The sequence below is a fragment of the Giraffa tippelskirchi genome, chromosome 8 (assembly GCF_054371585.1).
Source record: "Giraffa tippelskirchi isolate mGirTip1 chromosome 8, T2T-mGirTip1v1.2.pri, whole genome shotgun sequence".
NCBI classification, from domain to species: Eukaryota; Metazoa; Chordata; class Mammalia; order Artiodactyla; family Giraffidae; genus Giraffa; species Giraffa tippelskirchi.
Genome location: NC_137282.1, coordinates 20,652,930 through 20,676,266, shown reverse-complemented (window position 1 = coordinate 20,676,266; position 23,337 = coordinate 20,652,930). Strand labels below are relative to the sequence as shown.

At 41.9% G+C, this 23,337-nt stretch overlaps 1 protein-coding gene across 11 annotated transcripts in view; it reads left to right on the top strand.

The window, feature by feature from the left end:
- Nucleotides 1-23,337, top strand: part of DLC1 (DLC1 Rho GTPase activating protein) — a 512,426-nt gene that overhangs the window by 475,728 nt on the left and 13,361 nt on the right. For 3 of the 11 annotated variants that reach the window (XM_081520940.1, XM_081520941.1, XM_081520945.1), the window contains exons 4-15: nt 4,847-4,910; nt 6,517-7,925; nt 8,822-8,998; nt 11,427-11,586; nt 11,716-11,914; nt 13,555-13,768; nt 15,403-15,517; nt 16,588-16,806; nt 17,572-17,789; nt 18,529-18,702; nt 19,720-19,836; nt 21,737-22,265. In XM_081520940.1, coding sequence (XP_081377066.1) covers nt 4,847-4,910; nt 6,517-7,925; nt 8,822-8,998; nt 11,427-11,586; nt 11,716-11,914; nt 13,555-13,768; nt 15,403-15,517; nt 16,588-16,806; nt 17,572-17,789; nt 18,529-18,702; nt 19,720-19,836; nt 21,737-21,758 — 3,088 coding nt within the window. In that variant the 3' untranslated portion in view covers nt 21,759-22,265. Of the gene's footprint in view, nt 1-4,846; nt 4,911-6,516; nt 7,926-8,821; nt 8,999-11,426; nt 11,587-11,715; nt 11,915-13,554; nt 13,769-15,402; nt 15,518-16,587; nt 16,807-17,571; nt 17,790-18,528; nt 18,703-19,719; nt 21,677-21,736; nt 22,266-23,337 lie in introns of those variants that run through there. The other 8 variants (XM_081520934.1, XM_081520942.1, XM_081520939.1 and 5 more) reach the window with 4 other exon arrangements.

The window sequence follows — 23,337 nt, the reverse complement described above, 5'->3', positions numbered from 1 at the left end:
ATGCTTAGCTGTGGGACAGAATTAATTTCTTCTCAATTCATCACTGGTGATAACGCATAGAAATGAGATCACTCCTAAGATGTGTCCTAGGAGACATACTCATTGCGTCAGATCATCCATCTCACACATTTCGAGCTACTTAGTGAGCGTGCCCTCTAAACAGCAGCAACGGCTTAGGAATTCCTGGGTCATAAAAATATCATGGCAGCATCACAGCCCAAAAGGTCATGATTAGATTCTTTTTTTTTTTTTTTTTAAATATCAGTTTGAAATGTAGTTACCCTGTTCTGGGTCTAAGGGCATCCTCCATACTTTATTGCTTACACCACCTCTCAGCACTGTCAGAGAGTCTACCTCTCTTTGAAGAGAGTAAATCTGTACTCTTAGATCTTTGATGAAAAGAAGAGCCTAAAAACAACTAGACCTTGCTCTCTCTTTGGATTCCACAAGTATATTCTGATTGGTCTTCGGTTTCTCTTGCTGTTATTGTTCAGTCACCCACGTGTGTCCGGCTCTTTGTGACCCCATGAACTGCAGTCCATGGGATCAGTTTCTCTTATGTGTAGAATAATATCTCATAGGTTAAGTGTAAGAAGGAAATGCAATGATGGATGTCAAGTGCTTTAAAAATTACCAAGCCTAAAACTGACACCCAGATTTGAGTATGTGGAGAAAGGCTTGGGGTAGGATTCAGAATTCACGGAAATAGCCATCAAGTTGATTGTAATGGAAAACCCAAGGTCTCTTGTCCACACTTTCACATAAACAGACTTCTCATGGCAAATGATTTTCCTTGGAGAGGGCTAAACGAAAGTTCTGAAGAAGGAAGTGGCAAGCATCTTCCTTGGAAATGCCCTCCAGATTCTGGGTTGTCATCAGAGTAGTTGGGGACACTTGCTTTTACTGATGATGATATTCATCTTATTTGCTAGACTGACCTCTTCTATGTACTCTCTCAGCCCACGAAATTCAAAGGGCCAACAGATCCTGAATCTATAGTGTTGTTTGAAACTTTGCCTTGTGATCTGTCAAGTTTTTTCCTAGACAGACTCTTTCATAGATTTCCATCTTTTTGCCTTGTTGAAACAGTTTGAGCAGTTGATTTTAAATACATATGGTAATATAGTTAACAGAAACTCAGCTAATAGTTTTACTTTAATAAAATATTATTAAATATTTAATAGTTTTTACTTTAAAGCTTTTTTAGGTTTGTTTTAAATGAAATAATTCTTAAATGTTTCTCTTTCCTGCCACCCCTCCCCCCCACACACACACATGGATCAAATGCTCCCATGTACATACTAGTACACACTCCCATGTTCTGCCTAAAGGTTATTATAAACATTCATGTACTTACAACTTGTGCAGATCTTAAAGCTCCTTTTGGTCAATAATCTAGTAGGCACTGACCTCTTAACATACTCTACTAAGAGCAGAAAACTTGTAGAGAGTGTGTTCTTGAGAATGATAATGATACTGTCTTAAATAATATAAAGTTTTGTAATGACCAAAAGTTGTAATTATGCAACTACTAGATTGTTTGGGTTTGGATTGCTCACCAGCATCCTTAACACGTGTACTTGTAAGGAGTAAATGTACTTGTTTCCTTGGAGAGATTGGCTTTTGTCCCAGTCGCACTAGCTTTGCTGTTATGATCCAACCCTGATAATAAGGCCAAGATTCTGAGAGCATCACATTCAGTATTAATACTAGAGGAGTGATTCACTTGTCTTGAAGCGTGTACAGGTGATAATGCAGAGTGTGACCTCTTAGAATACCTTTTCTGAACTGTTCTCTCTAAACTTCATCTATCCCACATTGCTGTTTTCCTGTGAGGTCACAACTGACTCCTATGAATACACCAAAGAATTACTTAAATAAACTGATAATCATATAATGACAGTAGCATCTTCAGTCTGTACTTGATTATAACACAGCCCTTGAAGAGCCTAAGCTCTGTGAAGCACCCAGCCACTTAGTACATTTCAGCTATGTTACTATTTTGGTCCTATTAAAAGAAAAGTAATTGCAGTAATTCCAATAAAATATCTTTAAGGCCTGGAAGAATTTTTATTTGTCAGATCTATGGGGGAAATTGTTCCTTTTTTCTTTTTTTGAGATTTTTAAATAGTATATTTCCTAGGAAACTCAACATTATGCTTTTAGTGCCAAATAATAACAGCATCTTGGAAATACATTTCTTTGAACCTTTCATTTCATCTTCAGCATCTCAAAGTAGGATAAAACTGGTAAGCTATTCATGGATGTTCTTGACACCTGGCTAGTATCTATTCTTTGGGGTAGTATATTCTTAGAGAGAGATGGGTGAACAGTATTCGTGGGTTTTTCTTTTTTTTTTTTGGATGTTTTCTTTTTTAAAAAATTATTTATTTTAATTGGAGGATGATTACTTTACAATATTGTGGTGGTTTCTGCCATATATCGGGCCATAGGTATATGTTCCTTTTTCCTTCCTCACTTCTCTTCTGCTTTCCCTGTTTTCACTTTGACTACGTGAGGCCCAGGACCCGCCTGCCATGGTTTTATCAGGGTGCTTGCAGCTCCTCCAGCAAAGCTCTTGAACGTCTGATGGCTCACCCTGTGCTCCCTCCCCCTCCGAGCAGAGTACAAGTTGCACAGCAGATAAGACTGACACATTCCTGAGGAGCTGAGCCAGCAGGGACCCTGGGGGCCAGAAAGGACTCGGGCTTCCGGACAGACGGTGTGAGATACCAGTGTTCTGCCACTCACCAGAGAAGTCATACTTAGCGTAGAAGCTGCTCCCGTATATTATCATGATTAACATTTATTTTAGAAAGGAACACAGAAGAGACTGCTTCTCAGGGCCAGAGTCACCGTGTTTTAGTCCTGTAGCCTTGGAAAAGGTTTGTGTTCACTCCAAGCCTCATTTCCTCATCTGTACATTGAAAATAAACAGTAGTATCTCTATCAAGACAAAATAATACACGTGAGACTCCAGGCACAATGCCTGACCGAGTGTGTCCCCAGCTGCTACTTCATGTCAGTACCCTCTCTAAATTGGTAACATGCAACCACTTTGGAGGTGTCTAGGGGACATGTGAATTCCATGAAAACTTCAGAAATAACTCCTGGGCTTCAGTTTTGAAGTGCCATTAGCTTGGTGCTACCTAGAGAAAAAGATAACGCTGACCTTTACAAAACTGACCTTCGGAGTCTTTTCTGTTTGACTCAGATCTGCAGCTTGTGAAGTAAGTCCCTCCCCCATCCCCACAGGCATCCATGCCTAGTAAACTTGATTATAAACACCACTCGACCATTAAAGCCCAAATGAAGTCAAGTGGGTATTTGATTTCAGGTTTGATTAATGAAACCCAGACCTAAGACTGTAGCCATCCTGGATTCTTGACATCTTAAAAACATTTGAGAACTAAAACGCTGTGGATACAAGTCATTGAAGTAATGGATGCCCCTTTGAGAGGGACGTTATATCCACTCGTTTTAATGTCTGTGGACTTCTTTTTTTTTAAGTTATTTGTTTTCTTTCCCTTCCCATTATCAGAGAGAATTTTCCTGAGCATAGGTGCTCTGTTTAGGGTTATCTTTGTTTATCCTATAAGCAGGCTGGCACATAATCTATGAAATCAAAGGCAGTCTTTATCAGCAGGCAAAAATACTTTCTACCCTCCTTTATCCAAGTTATTAGACAAGCTGCAAGAACAGGATCAGAACGATAGAGCCTTGAAGAGGGCTCAGAATCAGTTTGAATTTGTGTGCATTAAGTGTGCTTGTCCTGTGAAATAGGAAGAACTGCAATCTTAACTGATGGTGCAAGACAGCAGCTATGTTAAGGATCCATTTGAAGACAATTAAGTGATGGTCATCTGGAAGAAGTTAGAAAGATTTGGGGCCTGAAAGGCTGTCTTCACAGTTTTACATGCCATTTATTCCTGCATCTGTAAAGGATTTCTTTCTTTGAGCTATTTCATTATTTCCCAGTGAGGTAGAGTTTTGCTTTGTTTTTTTTAAGTACTTCATTTTTAATGAAGCTAAATTACTTTCCTAATTTTAAATTATTACTCTTTGGCAGGAATAAAGAAAAAAAAGCATTCAGAGTAAAAAATTTGACTCCTATTCCAAAGAAGAATCTGATTCAAGTGCTTATTTTTTGAATTTTTAAAGATGTTGACCTTTGAAGTATACAGTTTTTAAAATTAATCATTTGCACTGTTGCTACGACTATACCAATGCATTTTCCTGTCCTATACAGGAAGCTGAAAAAAAGAACTAGGTGGTAAAGAGAGTTCAAATCTCCTTTCTATAGAGTTCACTAAATTTTTTAACAGACTATCATTTGTTTATCATTTGTCAGAGATAACTAAAAATAGATTTATTTTTATATTTGAATTTTGATTTGAGATAGAATACATTACAACAGCAAACACTATTCATCAACAGCTCAGCTTGGTTACTTGTTCTTGTTCCTATTTCTGTGAAAGTAGACATCACTGGCTTTTACTTCTTGGCACTGGGTGGAAATACTTAATGGCTCAACCTAGGGGCTGTTGGAAGAATACATGTCTTCAAGTGAGGGTTGTTTGTTCTGTGAAGAATAAGAGGCACTTTACAGAACCACTGCAGTGTGCCATTTCACTGTAAAATAGTAATATTAAATGTAAATGAGAAAAACTTGTGAAACATAAAAGTATTTTTAAACCTCACTTTGTAAAGAAGTTTCGAATACTCTTCTCAATTGTAGATATTAATGGATTTAAAAAAACTCAAACATGTCGACTGTTTGGAAAAAATATTTATCCACCCATTTGTGGTTTCCTGTCTTTGCTAATGTTATTTCTTTGCTCTGTAGGCGTCTAAATACTTTAAACAAATGTGCGGTAATGAAGCTGGAAATTAGTCCTCATCGGAAAAGAGTGAGTATATAAAATGTATATAAAATGTATCATAGGGTAGGAGCAAAGGAGAAGATGAAAAACTGAATTATGTGTTCTGTGATAGATTTTGTTTCACAAACTCTTACTTCCTTGTTCTAAAAACACCTACATTTTAAATGTTATAATCCAGGCAGGTTTACCAAAAACTGTGTAGCCTTATGTAGTTGAAACCAATAGCTGCAGCTAGCCAATAATCTGGGTCTCGTCTGCTATTTTTGATCTGAACAGATTTTCTGTGATTTTGCCTCATTAACTCAATGCCTACAACATATTAAAGGGATGAGGCTTAAGGAATTCCGGTGCATTTTGCATTGCCTCCCTGCAGAAACTGCAATGGAAGTTCTTGGGAACTCTGTCTTCCCATGTGTAACAGTACATGTGTTTTAAAGCTGTAGAGATGGCAGGGAAGGCTGGCTGGTGGGATATGGAAGAATAGAGCTTTGAAGGGAGAAGAGGAATTAGAGAAGAAAGAGGGAGGCTGGAAATCCCACACATTCTAGTGAAATGCTGGCACATAACTGATTTGGATGGTATTTTCTCCTGTGTTTGAAATGTGAGGACGTCTTATGAGTTCTTAAGAGAAGAGGTGGGTGTAGTGGTGGGAGTGAATGCCACAAATTAGAGTAAACAGAAGTGAGTTTGGTCAAAGAACATATTTTTTACTGTCAGAGTACCGATTTTAATTACCTAACCTGCGCCAAGTTGCCTTCTTGGGGGAGTTAAACCTTTTAACCAAACGAGCGGGAACCTCACCTCACACTGTGAGGAGCTATGGAGAGGAGCCTGCAAGTCAGCGTTCAGGGTGCTCCACCCGCTGTCCCAGGAGACCCTGCTCACGGGAGACGCTCCACACCAGTGTGCAGGGCGTGCATCACACTGAACTGTGCCTCTTGATATCCCATCAAGGGGCTCGGATGCAATAGTCTGTCACAGTGTAACCCTGGATCCCGTCTATAAGTCAGGCATCACCAGCAGAGATGTTCCATCGGGTGTGCGCATGTTACGTGCCATCAGAACTGGGTATTTGTGAAACCTTATTAAATGGCCTGGAGCATGACTGAGTTTGAAATGTCATAGGACTCTTGTGGCATTAACTCTGGTTCCCGTGTTGGTGGGGGAGGGATGAAAAGGAGCAGGGAAGAGGCTGAGAGATGAGAGTGTTCGAAAACCACCATTTTAATTGCAAAAGGGAATATAAACACATACTATCAACAGACAGCAAAACTGAAGGCAGACCAGAGGGAGTCCTACCCATTGCTGATTCCAGTTCAAAATATTTTACATGCCTGGAATTTTCACAGATCTCAGAGGTTTCCTCTGTGAGCGATTTAAGAGCAGCCTATAGATCCCAGAGTTTCCATAAAATAACTCTTATTTAGCTTGAAACACTTGCTTAGGCTTTTTCCTGTGAAATGCTTACATTCATCTTGGTTATTTTAAAAAATAATAATAAAGCTGTAAGGGGGATATTGACATGAATGGCATTATGGTCAGTCTCCTGGCCCCTGGGCCTTGGGGCATGCCCTGCCCCGTGCTGCCTGCCGGTTTCAGGAAACGAATGGTTGGTTCCCTTCTGTCTTTGCAGAGTGAGGATTCCGACGAGGACGAGCCTTGTGCAATAAGTGGCAAATGGACTTTCCAGAGGGACAGCAAGAGGTGGTCCCGGCTTGAAGAGTTCGACGTCTTTTCTCCAAAGCAGGACCCCATCCCTGGGTCCCCAGACGCTGTCCACCTGAAGAACACCCCGAGCCATGAAAGCATGCTGACGGACCTCAGCGATCGCCAGGAGGTGGCTTCCGTCCGCAGCACTGGCAGCTTCACCACCCATGCACCCCAGCGCGGGGACTCGGCCCCAGCCCGAACTAACTCCGTCCTCAGCGTTTGCTCCTCCGGCACCTTTGTAGGCAACGATGACTCCTTCTGCAGCCTGCCCTCTCCCAAGGAACTGTCCAGCTTCAGCTTTAGCATGAAGGGCCACGAGAAGACTGCTAAGTCCAAGACACACAGCCTGCTGAAGCGCATGGAGAGCTTAAAGCTCAAGGGCTCCCACCACAGCAAGCACAAAGCACCTTCCAAGCTGGGTCTGATCATCAGCGGGCCCATCCTGCAGGAGGGGGTGGACGAGGAGAAACTGAAGCAGCTGAACTGCGTGGAGATCTCCTCCCTCAACGGCAACCACATCAACGTCCCCATGGTACGGAAGAGGAGCATCTCCAGCTCCACACAGACCAGCAGCAGCAGCAGCCAGTCTGAGACCAGCAGCAACGTAAGCACGCCCAGTCCCGTCACCAGGACCCGGAGCCTCAGCGCCTGCAACAAGCGGGGAGGCATGTACTTGGAGGGCTTCGATCCCTTCAATCAGTCCACGTTCAACAACGTCACGGAACAGAACTGTAAAAACCGCGAGAGCTACCCAGAGGACACGGTGTTCTATATCCCAGAAGATCACAAGCCCGGCACCTTCCCAAAAGCCCTTTCCAATGGCAGTTTCTCTCCCTCAGGAAATAACAGCTCTGTAAACTGGAGGACCGGGAGCTTCCACGGCCCTGGCCACATCAGCCTGAGGAGAGAAAACAGCAGCCCCAAGGAACTTAAAAGACGTAACTCCTCAAGCTCTGTGAGCAGCCGCCTGAGTATCTACGACAACGTACCGGGCTCCATCCTCTATTCCAGCTCGGGTGACCTGGCCGATCTGGAGAACGAGGACATCTTCCCCGAGCTGGACGACATCCTCTACCACGTGAAGGGGATGCAGAGGATAGTCAACCAGTGGTCGGAGAAGTTTTCCGATGAGGGAGATTCCGACTCGGCCCTGGACTCGGTCTCACCGTGCCCGTCCTCTCCCAAGCAGATACACCTGGATGTGGACAATGACCGAGCCACCCCCAGTGACCTAGACAGCACAGGCAACTCACTCAACGAGCCTGAGGAGCCCTCTGACATCCCAGAAAGGAGGGATTCTGGGGTCGGGGCCTCCCTGACCAGGTCCAACAGGTAAGAGTTTTTCTTACCTGTTGGGGGTGAGGGGCGGATGATCAGAAAGGGGCTGCTTCTGCTTGCTGTGTAGGGGACATGAGATTGAGCCATTTATAGCCATGAAATCCCTAAGGAAAGTGCTAGACGGGAAAATCCTATCATCCTAAAAGATTAATGAACATCGTTCACTGGGTACCAGAATTTCAGTTTGGGAAGAAGAAATCAGTTCTGTGGATGGATACCGGGGTTGATTGATTGTACAACACTTTGTCGTTGTTCTTGCTTAGTCGCTTCAGTCGTGTCCAATTCTTTGTGACCCCATGGACTGTAGCCCACCAGGCTTCTCTCTCTGTGGGATTTCCCAGGCAAGAATACTGGAGTGGGTTGCCATTTCCTCCTCCAGGGGATGTTCCTGACCACTGGAATTGAAGCCATGTCTCCTGCTTGGCAGGCGGATTCTTTACCACTGAGCCACCAGGGAACCCCAACACTGTGGGTGTGTTTAATGCTTAATGTACTTGAGTGAGTGAAAGTTGCTCAGTCATGTCTGACTCTTTGCAACCCCGTGGACTATACAGCCCATGGAATTCTCCAGGCCAGAATACTGGAGTGGGTAGCCTTTTCCTTCTCCAGGGGATCTTCCCAACCCAGGGATCGAACCCAGGTCTCCTGCATTGCAGGAAGATTCTTTACCAGCTGAGCCACAAGGGAACTTAATGGTATACTAAAAGTGGTTAAAGGAGTAAATTTTATTTATGTATATATTTTACCACAGGACAAAATAAAAACAGACTGGAATGGAAATTGAATCTTCTCAGTTCCTAAGATAAGAGGCCAGTGAGCGACCCACTGCTGACTGTGCATCAACCCATTAAAAAGCTTTCATACTCACGTTCCTCCCCCTTCTCATGCAGGCACAGGCTGAGATGGCACAGCTTCCAGAGCTCTCATCGGCCGAGCCTAAACTCCGTGTCACTGCAGATTAACTGCCAGTCTGTGGCCCAGATGAACCTGCTGCAGAAGTACTCCCTCTTGAAGTTAACTGCCCTGCTGGAGAAATACACGCCTTCTAATAAGCATGGCTTTAGCTGGTAAGGGTTTAAACTGCCCAGTGAACCATATTTGAAAACATTTTCAGCCAGTGCTATCCCAACACTGAGGGTGTAACAGGTGGATCCTGTATCTTTAGTTCATTGTCCCGACTCTGTCTGCATTCTTGAGTCCACACGCGATACTGCTTAAGCTGGCATAGATTTAGGGAATGTTCATCGGGGTTGGTTGAGTTTTCACCGCTAGGAGTGACAAACTGCCAGTTGATAGGGTGGGACTGCTTTACTTTTCCACCTCATTGTCCAGGCGCTTCCTTCCCAGTGGTAGGAATAGCCCAACACAGGCAAATACATGTACAGGATCAGATTGTAGTTTGGAAGGAAGGGAAGAAAACTTTAGATCATAAGATGTTATGAGACCAACTTTGAAATGCTTGATGTACAGTGCTTGGCTTTGTAACCCTCTTTATGCACGTTTTTTAGAAATCATTTTTGATTGATATAGGTATCTGCAATATCACAAAAATCTACCTGGGCTAAAGAATTTAGGTTATGTTTTTTTCCAACAAAGATTCTTGAGCAGTGAATAATAAAGGAATTCACCACTCTAATATATTATAAACAAAAATAATGTATGAAAATAAAATTTATTGAACTGTCCACACTTTTGGAAGTACTGCTCTTGGTATGTTTACTGTGAGATGTAGACTGCTGGGTTGAATAGGTCATGGACAGGAGCCATTATGTGCATATTTTTTCTGAGTGCAAAGCAGATAAATGTCTCTACATTGACATCCCAGTGCATTTTGCAGTGTCAGTTGGGTATCCTTCGGTCTTTTTGCTAATCGAAGTATATATTATCCACTTGCACAATTTTAGTTCTTTATAAAAATGGAGACTCGGTCCATTTCATGAGTAGCGCTTGGTAGCAAAACCAGAGTCAGTGCAGCAACGTAACTTCTCTCCCCAGCTCCTCCCCTCCTTGGGACTCGTAGTAAGGTTAACTTCAGCATCAAAGCATCTCCTGTTCAAAGGCTGTTATTATGTGAGCCCTGCTAAATACAGAAGTTGTTTGTTCTGAATGACAGAAATAAGTATTGACTGGTTTATCCCCCACATGCTTCAGATTCTCTGTGGAGATCGTAATGTGTTCCTTGTACATTCCGCCGCTGGGCTTTTCTCCCCTGACAAAGCGAGTATTATGCATACTTACAGCCGCGATCCATATGCTTCACTGTATGGAAATACGGATTTGGCCCTGCGCTTCAGTTTTACCTTTCCTAGAGCTATAAACAGTAACACACCGTGGCTGTGGGTTTAGCACTCTAAAGTCAAGGCAGTCTGCCTTCCGCAGTGTTCCTCTGTGCTTCGAGCCAGAGTTTCCCTGCTGGCTATTTAAAACTGCATATTTCACATTCCCAGTTCTGAGTGACCCACCACCCCCCCTCGCCACCAAACCCTCAAGAATCTCAAAGTCCAGAATACTTCTTGAGTTCTGGTCAGTTTTTCCAGTGAGTCAAAACCAAACGTTAAAGCCTCATACTGTGGGATCCACAGAGTAAGGAGAAATGCTGCACAAAGTTCTTTTCCTGTTCAGCTTTGCCCTTTCTTGTCCCATTCAGAGAGGTCATTTGTAGAGCTGAAATTTCTGCTTGACAGCATTAAATACATGACATCGGTTTCCTGCTGTTGCACACACTGCTCAGGCTGGACCTGGTGTCAGGGCTCCAGGGAGCCTGGGGTAGGCTCACAAAACCCTCATTGTTCTCCTCTGTCTTCCTTTAGAAAGCTGAAGATGTTATGTTCTCTCGGGTCATCAGCAGGAGAATTTATTTTGACTTCAGGTCATTAGCTTACCTTCCCCTCCCACATTGAGCTCTGGAGTTGGTTCTCATTATGTGGGACCAACATCATGTGTTTGCTGTTTTTTTTTTCATCCTGATCTTTTGAATCTCATCAGGAGCTTAGAAATGATTCTCATCCATTTTCAGGACAAATGGGACTTGTTTCTCAGCTCTATCCTGAAGTGCCTACTATGGTCTTGACTGTAGCTTTCTCCTCTTGTTCCTTCCTGTGCCGCCATTTTGGAAGGAAGCCCATCTTCTCCCTTAAGAATGTAGACCCCATTCTCAGCGCTAACAGTGGAGAGAGAATCCCCAGCTGAGGAAATGTTATTGGGCCTCATGGCCCCAAATGTTACAAAATCTGGAACAGCACTGTCCAGTGGGATTCTCTGTGGTGGTAGGAATGTTCCATATTTGCACAGTCCACTATGGTAGCTACCAGCCACAAATGGCTGTCAAGCACTTAAAATGTGGCTGATATGACTGAGGAACTGAATTTGTAATTTTGTTTAATTGCCACCTTATTAGCACAGATCTAGAACCCACAGGGTTTACCTGCAGAGATGGGCAAAATGTGCAGAAGATGAGTAAATGTATCCCTCCCAACTCCAATATTTTTTCAATAGGGCTGTGCCCAAGTTCATGAAAAGGATCAAGGTTCCAGACTACAAGGACCGGAATGTATTCGGGGTCCCTCTGACAGTCAACGTGCAGCGCACAGGACAGCCCCTCCCCCAGAGCATCCAGCAGGCCATGCGCTACCTCCGCAACCATTGTTTGGATCAGGTGAGAGCTGATGTCTGCAGGTCCCACTTAATCATGGGAGCTCAGGTGCACGCATCATTTTCTAGTTCTGCAATGAAAATGTTGCTTTCCTCTTGACACTTTACATTTTGTTTTGTTTTTCCAACAAAGGTTGGGCTCTTCAGAAAATCAGGTGTCAAATCCCGGATTCAGGCTCTGCGCCAGATGAATGAAAGCACCATAGATTGTGTCAACTATGAGGGACAGTCTGCTTATGATGTGGCAGACATGTTGAAGCAGTATTTTCGAGATCTTCCTGAGCCACTGATGACAAACAAACTCTCAGAAACCTTTCTGCAGATATACCAATGTGAGTATTCTTTGACCTTGACATAGTTGGCAGTGGGGGAAAGTGGGGTCAGCCAAAACCTGTAGCTCCTTTGATGCCATTCTTTTGGACCCACATCATGACCTCTTAGAGACAGGTCATCAGTTTTTGTTCTGTTTCTTTTTTGCCTTCTTGTTTGCAAAACAGATTTCTGTACATCTGTTGAGTAGTACAGGAAAAACTCCTTTGTCATCATTCTCCAATTACTAAGCAATTGTACATTTTTACATTCAAATCCAGGAACTCATTTTTTTCATTCATTTCAAGAACAGTGTTAATCTAACATACTTAAAAGAGCAGATTCCAGTATCTCTCTCTCTGCCTTGTCTATAGGTATTTCAGTTGCTTTACTTTTCTCTAGCAAAGCCTGTTGTATTTAAAATTTCACAGGTGTCCATGTGTTTTATCTTTCTGTAAAATGAATAAATAATCTTTCGGTTATGCATCTCAGCTTCTGCCAGAAATAGTTGGGAAAACAATCCCCATGCCCATCTCACTTTTAAGTAAAGCTTAAAGCAAACAGTTGTCTAAATTAATGATCAAGATCAGGATTATAGCTTTTACAGCCTTGTGTTTTTCTTGGCTCAGTGTGGTATTACAGCAATGTAATTTAAAAGCAGCTTCTCTGAGAGCTAGAATTGTCTTTAGAATTGGCGCATGGGACTTGATTTTATGAGAAATGGAGCTGGTCTGGATTATTTCATTATTTGTTTCATCCTTTCAGATTTTATGAAAACACAGGTCACATTTCCCCCACCAAGGTATTTGTTATGTATTGTAACCATGGAGCTGTTTAATCAGTTTGTCCTATGGAGCTGTGTTTAAGTGACTTGAATTTTCCACCACATGCCTTTTAAAAGAAAAATTTGCCTAGTATAGGAGACCTGAAAGTTGGGTTCAGCATTTTCTACCTGTATTATTAGTTTATACATATATATACATTATATTATATTGTTATATTATTTATATTTTTATGGGTTTATTTCTCAAGCATGTATTTTTACTACTAGCCTCTCAGTAGGCTTTCCAAAGCTTAAATTACTACATAAAAAACATATCTGTTGTTTAAATTGAATATTTTAGCAGCTTCCTTTCCTCATTTAAAGAATGAGCCTATCAGTTAAAATTAGGAAAGTCCTCGGAGATGCTGAACACTTTGTAGTCAAAGTGTTTTGAAGAAATCTCAGTTTCTGTACCCTTGTATGTGTCTTTAGTAAATTTCTGATTGAAACTGAACAAAAGTATAAGCCTATAATGTTCAGTAATTGAGAATGGTAAACTAGGAGTTTTGAAAAAAGTACTTAGAAAGAAACCAAACTTCTGTAAACTAAAAGAAAATAGCAGACATCATCTGGAGTTGAACTCTGAGGTGGATTTGGGAGTATATCGGCATGGTGGGTGTTTAAAATTCTCAGTTCCTTCACAGGCAGGAACTACGTAAGGGTAGTGACATTGCTGGCAATCCCTAATTTCTTCCATATTAACCTCAAGTACACTTTCTGCAAGTGCTTGTTCAGTGCTGGGCTGAGGTCTTTGGTGCCGATATTTGCTTTTGGGACGTTTCCTTGCAAACGTACATGGAAAATCACTGGGTTGACGGGGGAAGTGCTGGTGTCGCGCAGATGTGCCCAAGGACCAGCGTCTCCAGGCGATCAAGGCCGCCATCATGCTCCTGCCCGACGAGAACCGGGAGGTCCTGCAGACGCTCCTTTACTTCCTGAGCGATGTCACTGCAGCCGTCAAGGAGAACCAGATGACCCCCACCAACCTGGCCGTGTGCTTGGCGCCTTCCCTCTTCCACCTCAACACTCTGAAGAGAGAGAACTCCTCCCCAAGGTACAGGTCCATTGAGCTGTGCACACGCGGTGACGATGCACATGCCCCATTGTGGCAGCCTCCCTGTCCTGATAGGGCTGTCCACGTGTTTTTTTGTTGTGTTAATACCTGAATCCAGCAAAACGGAGTTTGACCTTCTTCTTTCACAGCCCACGTTCCTCCCCTGTGCTTCTCCCATCCATTCTTCTCAGCTCTGGGAGTGTGGCCTCCTAGACAATCTAGTTTCAACCCGCTTTTGAGAAACATTTGCGTTCCTGCTTTGCCACGGCAAGGGTTTCCCCTGACCCTCTGTCAGTGCCCTCAGTAACATGGTCATCATACTTTCTGCCCTCAAAGAATCATAAGGGTTTACTGACCTCAAAAACAGCCCTGGCTTCTGCATAAATAAAACCAGTCTGGCTTGGCTTCTTCAGTAGAACCGAGCTGCTGGCCTGTGCCAGAGGTTGAAAGGAGCTGGATGTGAAATAAGTAAGGATGATGTTCAGTCTCGAAGTTAAGAACCCAGCGGAGCCAATGTTGCAGAGTTTCTCCATAGATGTAGAGAAGGTGAAGTGACTGTGGAAGTCAAGGAATCTGGAAAATAACTAAGGCTGATATTTGCTCAGCACGTATTCTGTCCCCAGCAAGGGGCTACACCCTGGACTTTCATTATCAACTTTAATCCTGTTAATAATTGAAAGAGGTGAAGCTGCTGTTAGTATCTGTTTTATACATGAGGTGGGACTGCGGGGCAGGTACAGTAAGTAGCTAACTTGCTTCTGTCTGATGGGTAAAAAGTGGCAGAGGAACTTCTTACTTACATGAATATTTTATATAAAGTAGGAAAGGAGTCATTAACTCCTTTCTACCAAATTCATCCTGCTAATCCTTTTCCTCAACTCTAAAGGAACTTGACAGATAGTTCTCAGCTGTTGGCATGGGGCCTAGTTGTGTTAGGTGAAGTTAGCTTTGCTTCTGAAAGACATACAATGCTTAATTAACTGGTTCTAACCATTGACTAGAGCATTCCTGCTTTAATGGGATAGAGAACTAAAGGGGAGCAGTAGAAAGAGATCAGATAAGATTAAGACAAAACCTCTAGGAAACAATAGACTCTTCTCTCACCAACAGGAGGGGCTCCTGTTTAATTTTAAACTGGAAAGAATGATCCTATTTACCCCAATGACCAGTGCTTCCCACCCACCCACCAGTCAAAGCTGCCTTTCCTTCTCACCACCTCACATGTATAGACCTTATAAGCTTCCTTGTTTCAATAGGAACCTATTTAACATGGTGGTTTTATTTTTATGGGCTGCATGGTATGGGGGAATCTTAGTTACCTTGATCAGGAATCGAACCCATGCCCCCTGCTTTGGGAGCTTAGCTATATAATCACTGGACCACCACTGAAGCCCCTAACATAATGGTTTTAAATAGCCTGGATTTCATCAGAGACAGTCTCTTTCATGTTTTTTGTATGTTGTTGATACAACTGAGAAATTTTAGTGACCAAAGTAAAACTCTCTTCAACTACTTAATGTCATATAAGCTCCAGTGAAATAGCCTTTTTCTCTCCTTTAGGTTTCCTAGAATAACACATTGATTAAAAATATATGAACATTTGAATCTTGCCCCTCCCTCATTTCTCTCTCTAGGGTAATGCAAAGAAAACAGAGTTTGGGCAAACCAGATCAGAAAGATCTGAATGAGAATCTCGCTGCCACTCAAGGGCTAGCGCATATGATTGCTGAGTGCAAGAAGCTTTTCCAGGTAGGGAGATGGAAAGTTTTGTTATTTGTTGAGGGTAATGTAAATAGGGGCAAAATCTTGGGCTCCATACTTGTTCACATCATAACCAAAAGATCTTTTCCAAGCTGGAAATTATGTATGTAGTCTGAGAATGTCTTATTTATATATTTTATAATGTATAAGCTCAGTAGAGTTAATATGTTCCATGAAATTGCCTACCTTCATACCCCTTTACTTAGAAAACAAAAGCTACAAATTATCTGAAGTAAATTCTGTATCTGAGGTGCAACCACTATAGTAAACAGTATGGCCTTTCCTCAAAAAATTAAAAATAGAGCTACCTAAATGTCCATCAACAGATGAAAGGATAAAGAACTAAAGAATATGTGGGGTATGTCTGTGTGTATGTCTATAAAATGAAATACTACTCTGCCATTTAAAAAAAAAGAATGAAATTTTGAGTTTTGCCATTTGCAACAGCATGGATGGACCTAGATGGCATTATGCTTAGTATAATAAGCCAGACGAGGAAAAACAAGTAGTGCATGCACTTGTATGTACTTATATGTAGAACCTAAAAAATAAGACTAAAGAATGAATACAATGAAACAGAAACAGACTCAAAGGTATAGAGAACAAAATAGTGGTTTGAGGGGTTCAACCACAAGATGTATTGTACAGCACAGGGCATATAAGCCAATATTTTATCATAACTTTAAATGGAGTATATAAAAAATTTTCAGATCACTATGTTGGACCCTTGAAACTATTCTAATATTGTAAATCAATTAGCTATGCTTCAATTTAAAAAAAAGAAAATTCTGTGTCTTCGTCAGTGTACACCTTGTTTTAGTCACTTTGTCTTCTACTGTAACTTCTTCCTAAAGAGGAGGACCTCACCCAAGAATAAGCTTTCTAGGTGCCTTTATGAAGTTGCTCTGCTTGCATCCTCGTGATACCACGTGAAGTCAGCAGGGACACCCTTCACCTGGTGGAAGCAGGGCGATTAGACCGCTTTCACGGCCTTGAGGACCCTGCCACTTCCACTGATGGGCAACAGACATGCTCTTTGTCTCTCGTGTCCCTCCCAGGTTCCTGAGGAAATGAGCCGATGCCGAAATTCCTACACCGAACAGGAGCTAAAGCCCCTGACCCTCGAAGCATTAGGACGCCTTTGTAATGATGAGTCAGCCGACTACCAACACTTCCTCCAGGACTGTGTGGACAGTCTGTTTAAAGAGGTCAAAGAGAAGTTCAAAGGCTGGGTCAGCTACTCCACATCTGAGCAGGCTGAGCTCTCCTATAAGAAGGTGAGTTGTATCCTCGTTGTCGGCCATTCGAGTCTGGTGGTTGGGACTTGGATTCATTAGAGTCCAGACCCTTTTGCCAACACACCCATTGCCTTCCTTCTAGAGCTGGGCAGATAGGTGATTCATATCCCCAAGGTAAGAGTGGAAACCAGTTGTAATCATTGAGCTCATATCAAAGGAAACCATCTAGTGAAATCCTTTGGCTCCATAGAATCATGCAAGAGTTTCCTGGAATGTTTTACTAATGGTCTTGGGCCTTTGGGCCTTTTATGAGGAGCTCAGCTGTTTCCTTCCTTTGATTGGAATCCCCTCAGGCTCTCCTCTGTTCTCAGTCACTCTTCTCCTGGCCCTCTAAAGAGCAGGGAGTGCTGGGGGCTGGGATGGTTGGTTTAACTTGAAAGCCCCTTGAGGGCAGAGGTATTCTGTTTGACTGTGCATGCGCATGGAGGTATTTGTTGACTTGTCTCTACCACCTTGAGAAGAAAGAAACCTTGAGCACAGTCTGGATGGCCATGCAGGCTTGGAGGTGCAAACAGATCTCACTTTATTGCATTGACCCTAATATGGGTCCCAGGAAAACAGATCAAACCAGAGGTGACGCCAGCAGTTCTATCTGCTTTCTGTCCTGATCTTGAATATATTTGAGGTCAGCAGCCTGTTAAGTCAGAAATAAGCATTAGGTCCATGTACCTGGCTAACAGTTTGTCTTAAAAGTCTAGATGTGTAGGGACTGTCTCGGCACTGAAAAGTCCATCCTTCTCTTAGGTGAGTGAAGGACCGCCTCTGAGGCTTTGGAGGGCAACCATCGAAGTCCCTGCAACACCCGAGGAAATCTTAAAGCGCCTCCTGAAAGAGCAGCACCTCTGGGATGTAGACTTGTTGGATTCGAAAGTGATTGAGATCCTGGACAGCCAGACTGAAATTTACCAGTACGTCCAAAACAGTATGGCGCCCCATCCTGCTCGGGACTATGTCGTTTTGAGGTGAGAGCTTCCGGATTGATTATTGTGGCAAGAATGAGCTTATATGTCACTGAACGTTACATTAAGATTACTTAAAATAGAAGATACGCTTCCATAAAAGCATTAAACCCTTCCAAATATGAAAGATAAGATCTGCATTTATTCCCGCAGTGTGTCCATCCCTGAAAATGGTTTGAAGTCTTGGAACTGAGCTCAGAGAGAGGCACAGTCCATCAAATGTGCTCAGTGGTAGCTATTTTTTCCCCTTTAGGATAGATTTTCTCAGAAATAGCTTAGTGAATGCATCAGCCAGGAAATAACATTTGGGTCCCAAGTGAGCTGTGGTTGAAGCTGATTTATATGTAATTCCTACATTCTCTGAAGACATTATTGAGGGAAGAATTTCAAAAATCTTTGAGGAAATGTCACATCATTAGTCCAGAACTTTTCCAACAGAGTAACATTCATTTGGACGTCCACGTTCTAGTACATTTGTGAAACATAAAAAGGGTTTTCAAATTCACTTCAGTTTGGTTCTCTTTGAAAGAACTGACTGTGAGCTTGTATACCCACTGCAGGAGGGGCTCTGCGCAGAGTGAGCCGTTCGTGAGTTCTTGCACAAGGATGCTTTCTGCCCAGGCTGGGTCACCAGGGGGCCTCTATCCTGCCCTGCAGCTCCCTCCTGTAAGAGTGAGGCCACATTTTAAACTTGGCTTCCAGGAACCTCCCATTTACTCCCCCTCTCATTTTGTCTCTGCAGAACATGGAGGACTAATTTACCCAAGGGAGCGTGTGCCCTTTTACTCACTTCGGTGGATCATGACCGGGCCCCTGTGGTGGGAGTGAGGGTCAATGTGCTCCTGGCCAGATATCTGATCGAACCCTGTGGGTCAGGAAAATCCAAACTCACCTACATGTGCAGAGCAGACTTAAGGTATGTTCTGATGCTGATTTTTTTTTATTTACATTGTGAGGGGCATAAAGTAGATTCAGACTTTTTGTCTAATGCAAAAACAAAAAAAAAGGCTTAAATGAATAATATATCCTTGCATCTTGGATGTTCTGTGAAGAGCAGTGTTTATAAAGTAACTCCTTCACATTTCTTGGTCTTCTGGGTACCACTTGCTAATTTCCACCCCTTAGAGAATGTGGTATTAAAGCAATGCAGATATGGTGGTTCTGCAATGAGCTTAAAGCCACAGGAAAATGAGAGTTTGAATCAGCAAGCCGATGTGTGTTATTTTATATTCAAAGATATTTGAATAATATGACATGCCCTTTTGGTAATTAATTAGGCCTATGCTCTGTGTCTTACATCAGTGTGAGTTCTTATCAAAAAATGAATGAAATGCAACAATACCAACAAGAAAAAAAGAAAAATCAACTTCTAAAAACTTTCCAAAGTGGCTCTCCTGTTAAATCAATTCTTGTTTGAAGTCTTTACATTGCCGTACTTCAAGTATCTGTTATCTGCTTTTGTTCGATAATGCCAGAGCTTTCCTGAACGGTTATACCCAATCTGTGTGTTAGTTGCTCGGTCATGTCCAACTCTTTGCCACCCCACGGACTGTAGCCCTCCAGGCTCCTCTGTCCGTGGAATTCTCCAGGCAAGAATACTGGAATGGGTTGCCATTTCCTCCTGTTGGTGGGTATCTTCCCGACCCCAGAATCAAACCCAGATCTCCTGCATTGCAGGCAGATTCTTTACCGTCTGAGCCACCAGGGAAGCTCAGTCTCACCCAGTATCTACACTCAGTATGCTGTTCCTTGAGAAACTTCTGGTTCCATAAGTGTAATGAAGGTGCCAGGAGATTACTTCAAAATAGTAAGAGAGATCTTTACTTGCACATTTGCTGATCAAGAATTAGAAGTGTATTTAGAACTCCCTTCGGCTGATTCATGGTTTTCCAACTTGAATAATTTGTTTGCGTTTCCTTTCTGTCTGTTTTAGGGGCCACATGCCAGAGTGGTACATGAAATCTTTTGGACATTTGTGTGCAGCTGAAGTGGTAAAGATCCGAGACTCCTTCAGTCATCAGAACACTGAAACCAAAGACACCAAATCTAGGTGATTCCTGAAGTGTGTCCACTGTCTGGGCGTTTATTTCTAGAACACTTGCCAGTTCTTGGAAGATTGGGTTCAGTGTCTGATCCTGAAATGAAACTACAAATTGGAGAGTGGGAATTGACTATAGCGATTTGATACCTTTTTAAAGCTGCTTCCTGTTTGTGTAAGGTCTGTATTATGGACCTTGACTGGAATATATGACTGTGCAAAAAAATAAGTATTCTTATTTGAATTGCTTCTGAGAAGCAAAACTATAACTACATTAGGGAAGATAATGAAGAGACTTCATTTTCTTGCAATGTCAGTGTCTGTGTACGTGTACCTATGTCATTTTCTTTGCAGTGTATGGAGGGATGGGTGTATCCACTGGAATAGTTGGTCCTCTTTGACATGTTTTCTCACTGAGAAGAGCAAAGAAAGGTTTGCACAGAGGAGTGTGTGTATGTGTGTTTGTTGCTGGTTGAATGGCAGAGATGTGTAAGTTGGGCCGCAGTGTCTGGCACACTGAGACACCTCCAAGAAGGATTTTGATGCACCAGGTTCAGTTTAACCTGGAATATCCGACTACCCATGGAATCGTCCAGAAAGGGAACCCATTTATTTTGGGGTGTTGGACAACCCACACATGTATTTTTTTCTTTTCTTTTCTGAGTTAGTAGACATATTGCTTTTCCACCAACCTCTTCTCTACCTTAAAAGTGTAATTTACTCAGATAGCCCCTTTCAAACGCAGTTTGTCTCTAAATCTGATTGCAAGGAGCAAAGTTGTTTTTATCCAGTACAGGTGAATTCAGGGATGGAAATTCTTCCTTGCTAGCACCAAAGCAGTTTTGTTTTTTTTTTTGGTTTCTAAGTTGAGATGTGAAAACTGACCACTCTAATGTCTACTTCTGAATCAAGTATCAACACTTTCTATGTATCTGCAAATTCTTTGCATGTCTGTGTTAGGAGAAACTCTTTAAGGCACTATGTATGGGAGCACAGGAAACTATGTCCCAAGGAACTCCTTGCAAATGTAACCCAACCAAAAAGTTGCTTGTTGTCGGTATGGTTATTAGCAACATTTTTGAAAGGTGCGTATGTTTATTAATTGGATTTGTCCTTAACAGCAAAGAGGGTTTGTTTTGTTTTTCCTGCATTTCTTTTTCATCTCTTTTCTGAAGCCCTTGGGATAGATTGTAGTAGTAATGGAAAGTTCTAATCACAGTAAAAACAAATAAAAATACATTAGTGCAGGGTTTTGGAAGGGTGGTCTTTATACAGGTTTTACTGTAATAGTAAAGGTTGGCTCAAAAGACAGTATTAGTGACATTTATTTTATATGGATCAAAAGTGAATAATGTATGAATGAGAGTTGTAAGAAGGATTTTAATTTTGTTATAATGTAGTTACCATTGTCAGTGTTATTTCAAAGGTTCTTTGAAGAATTAAGGGGCGGGGGACATATCAGAGTTTAATTTGAGTATTTTGGATATTAGTGTTCCTCATGAAAATATACTTGTATATTCAATTTTGATGGCCTTCAGATTTGTAAGATTGTATGTTGTATATACCATTCTATTAAGAAATATGTATACCTACCTGTCCACTGTGCTTTCCAACATAGATAAAGCATGATAAAAATTATTATTTAAAATATACTTGTATTTATACCTCAGATATTCTTTTGGATTTTGTACCTCAAGGCTTTTTGGTTTGTTTTTTGTTTTTTGCTAATGTAAATACACTTTACATGAATACAGTCTAAGTGAAAAAAAGTAAATAAAAGAAGAGGTTTATAACTTGCTCTATATCTGTACAGAATATAACCAATAAGTGCACTATTAAATGTTTAAAGTAAGGGAAACGTCTGGCCTGCTTTCCATTGCATTGCAACTCACTGCCACCCTTCAAACCACAGATGGCAAGGCTTACCGTCCTAGCATCAACTGAAATGAAAATACAGATTTGCTGCAGGAAAAAATCAGACTGCAAATCATTCCAAGGCCAAACTGCAATTGAGCCACTCACTCACAAACAGGAAACCCTGGTGAAGGTTCAGGAAGCACGGAGATGCTCTCCAAACAAAGGTCACGAGGAAACGATGCTGAGAAAGTTACAAGAATAAGCAACAGCAACCGAAAGATGCTCGCAAGCAAAGCCAAGGTCATGGATTCGTTCCATAAAAGGTCTCTTTCCCACTGTTTGCTTTCCTGTTCAAAGGATTCCTTACATATTTGACCAGAGGAGAATGTGAAGGATATGAACATTTTCGAGAAGTCCGCTTTAAGCCACCTACAGTGATATTGCCCCAACTTACTAATTGTGACTAATTGCCTAGGTTGTAAGCTCTCTGAGAGCAGGGCTCTTCTATATGTCTTTATAATCCCCTACAGCAGCTTTCAGTGTTTTGTACTTGTAGGCACCTAATAAATTTATTATTTGCCAAATGGAATTGACTGAATTCATGTCTGTAGTTTGAAAAGGGATCGAATCTAGGGTGCTCTCTGTCACTGTGGCTCATCTGTGCCCATTTTGAGACGGCAGGGACTGGAACTTGTTAAATATAGTGAAATCTCAAAGTTCAAACTGAAAAGGCATAGATGCTCTACAGAGATGCTCTGGATTGTAAATTAGAGAGTTCTTTGTGCTCGAAATTCAGCCAGTCTCATTTCTCCAATACAGTGTGATACAGATCTTAAAATTTGTTCTTGACAAATACTGTGGGCATAGTAAAGGGGTAAAAAACCAACCTCAATAGAATTTTTTTTTTAATTTTTAAAAGACACACAGCCCAAAGCCTTTTTTATTTGCTTCTGCCTCCAGTCCTGGTTTCCTCAGAGCCATGTAAAATGAAAGATCAAAATGTCTCAGGCCTAAAATAGCAAAAGTTCAGTTGTTTAAATGCCTCTGGAGTCATGACTTACTCATAGGCTAAGTGTGTTTACCACAGTGGGAGAGATGCTCTCACAGGCACCAAGGTAGATTCAGATTTCTCTCGTCACCACCATTGTCCTTGTCACCTCATTTAGTCAGTTATTCCAACACCTATTAATTTCACCCACATGGAACTCAGACCTGAAGATACTGCAATCCTGAAAATCTGCTCTCATGGACACTAATACAGAAATGATAACACCCCATAGCATCCTGCCTACCAGTTTACAGATAGAGTAACTTGGGAGATTCTAACAAAATTAAATGGATTCTTAATTTTAAGAATTAAAATTCTTGAAATTTGCCTGCAGGGCTAAGGGAAACAGCTGAGATTTTGGAAAAGTAAAAAAATGAGGAAAACCAGGAAAGATAATCCAAACTTGTGCTTTTCCAACAGCACTGGTTAGAGGGGTATGTGTGAGTGTGTGTGCATGCAGAAGGAGATAAAGGCAAAAGAGGTGTGTGCGATTTTCTTTTATTTTTTTTAATTATGAAAGAATGATAACACATTTGCCAGGAGACTTGGAAAATACAGAACACGGTTATAAATAGTTCCACTATATATTATTTTGTGTATAATATATA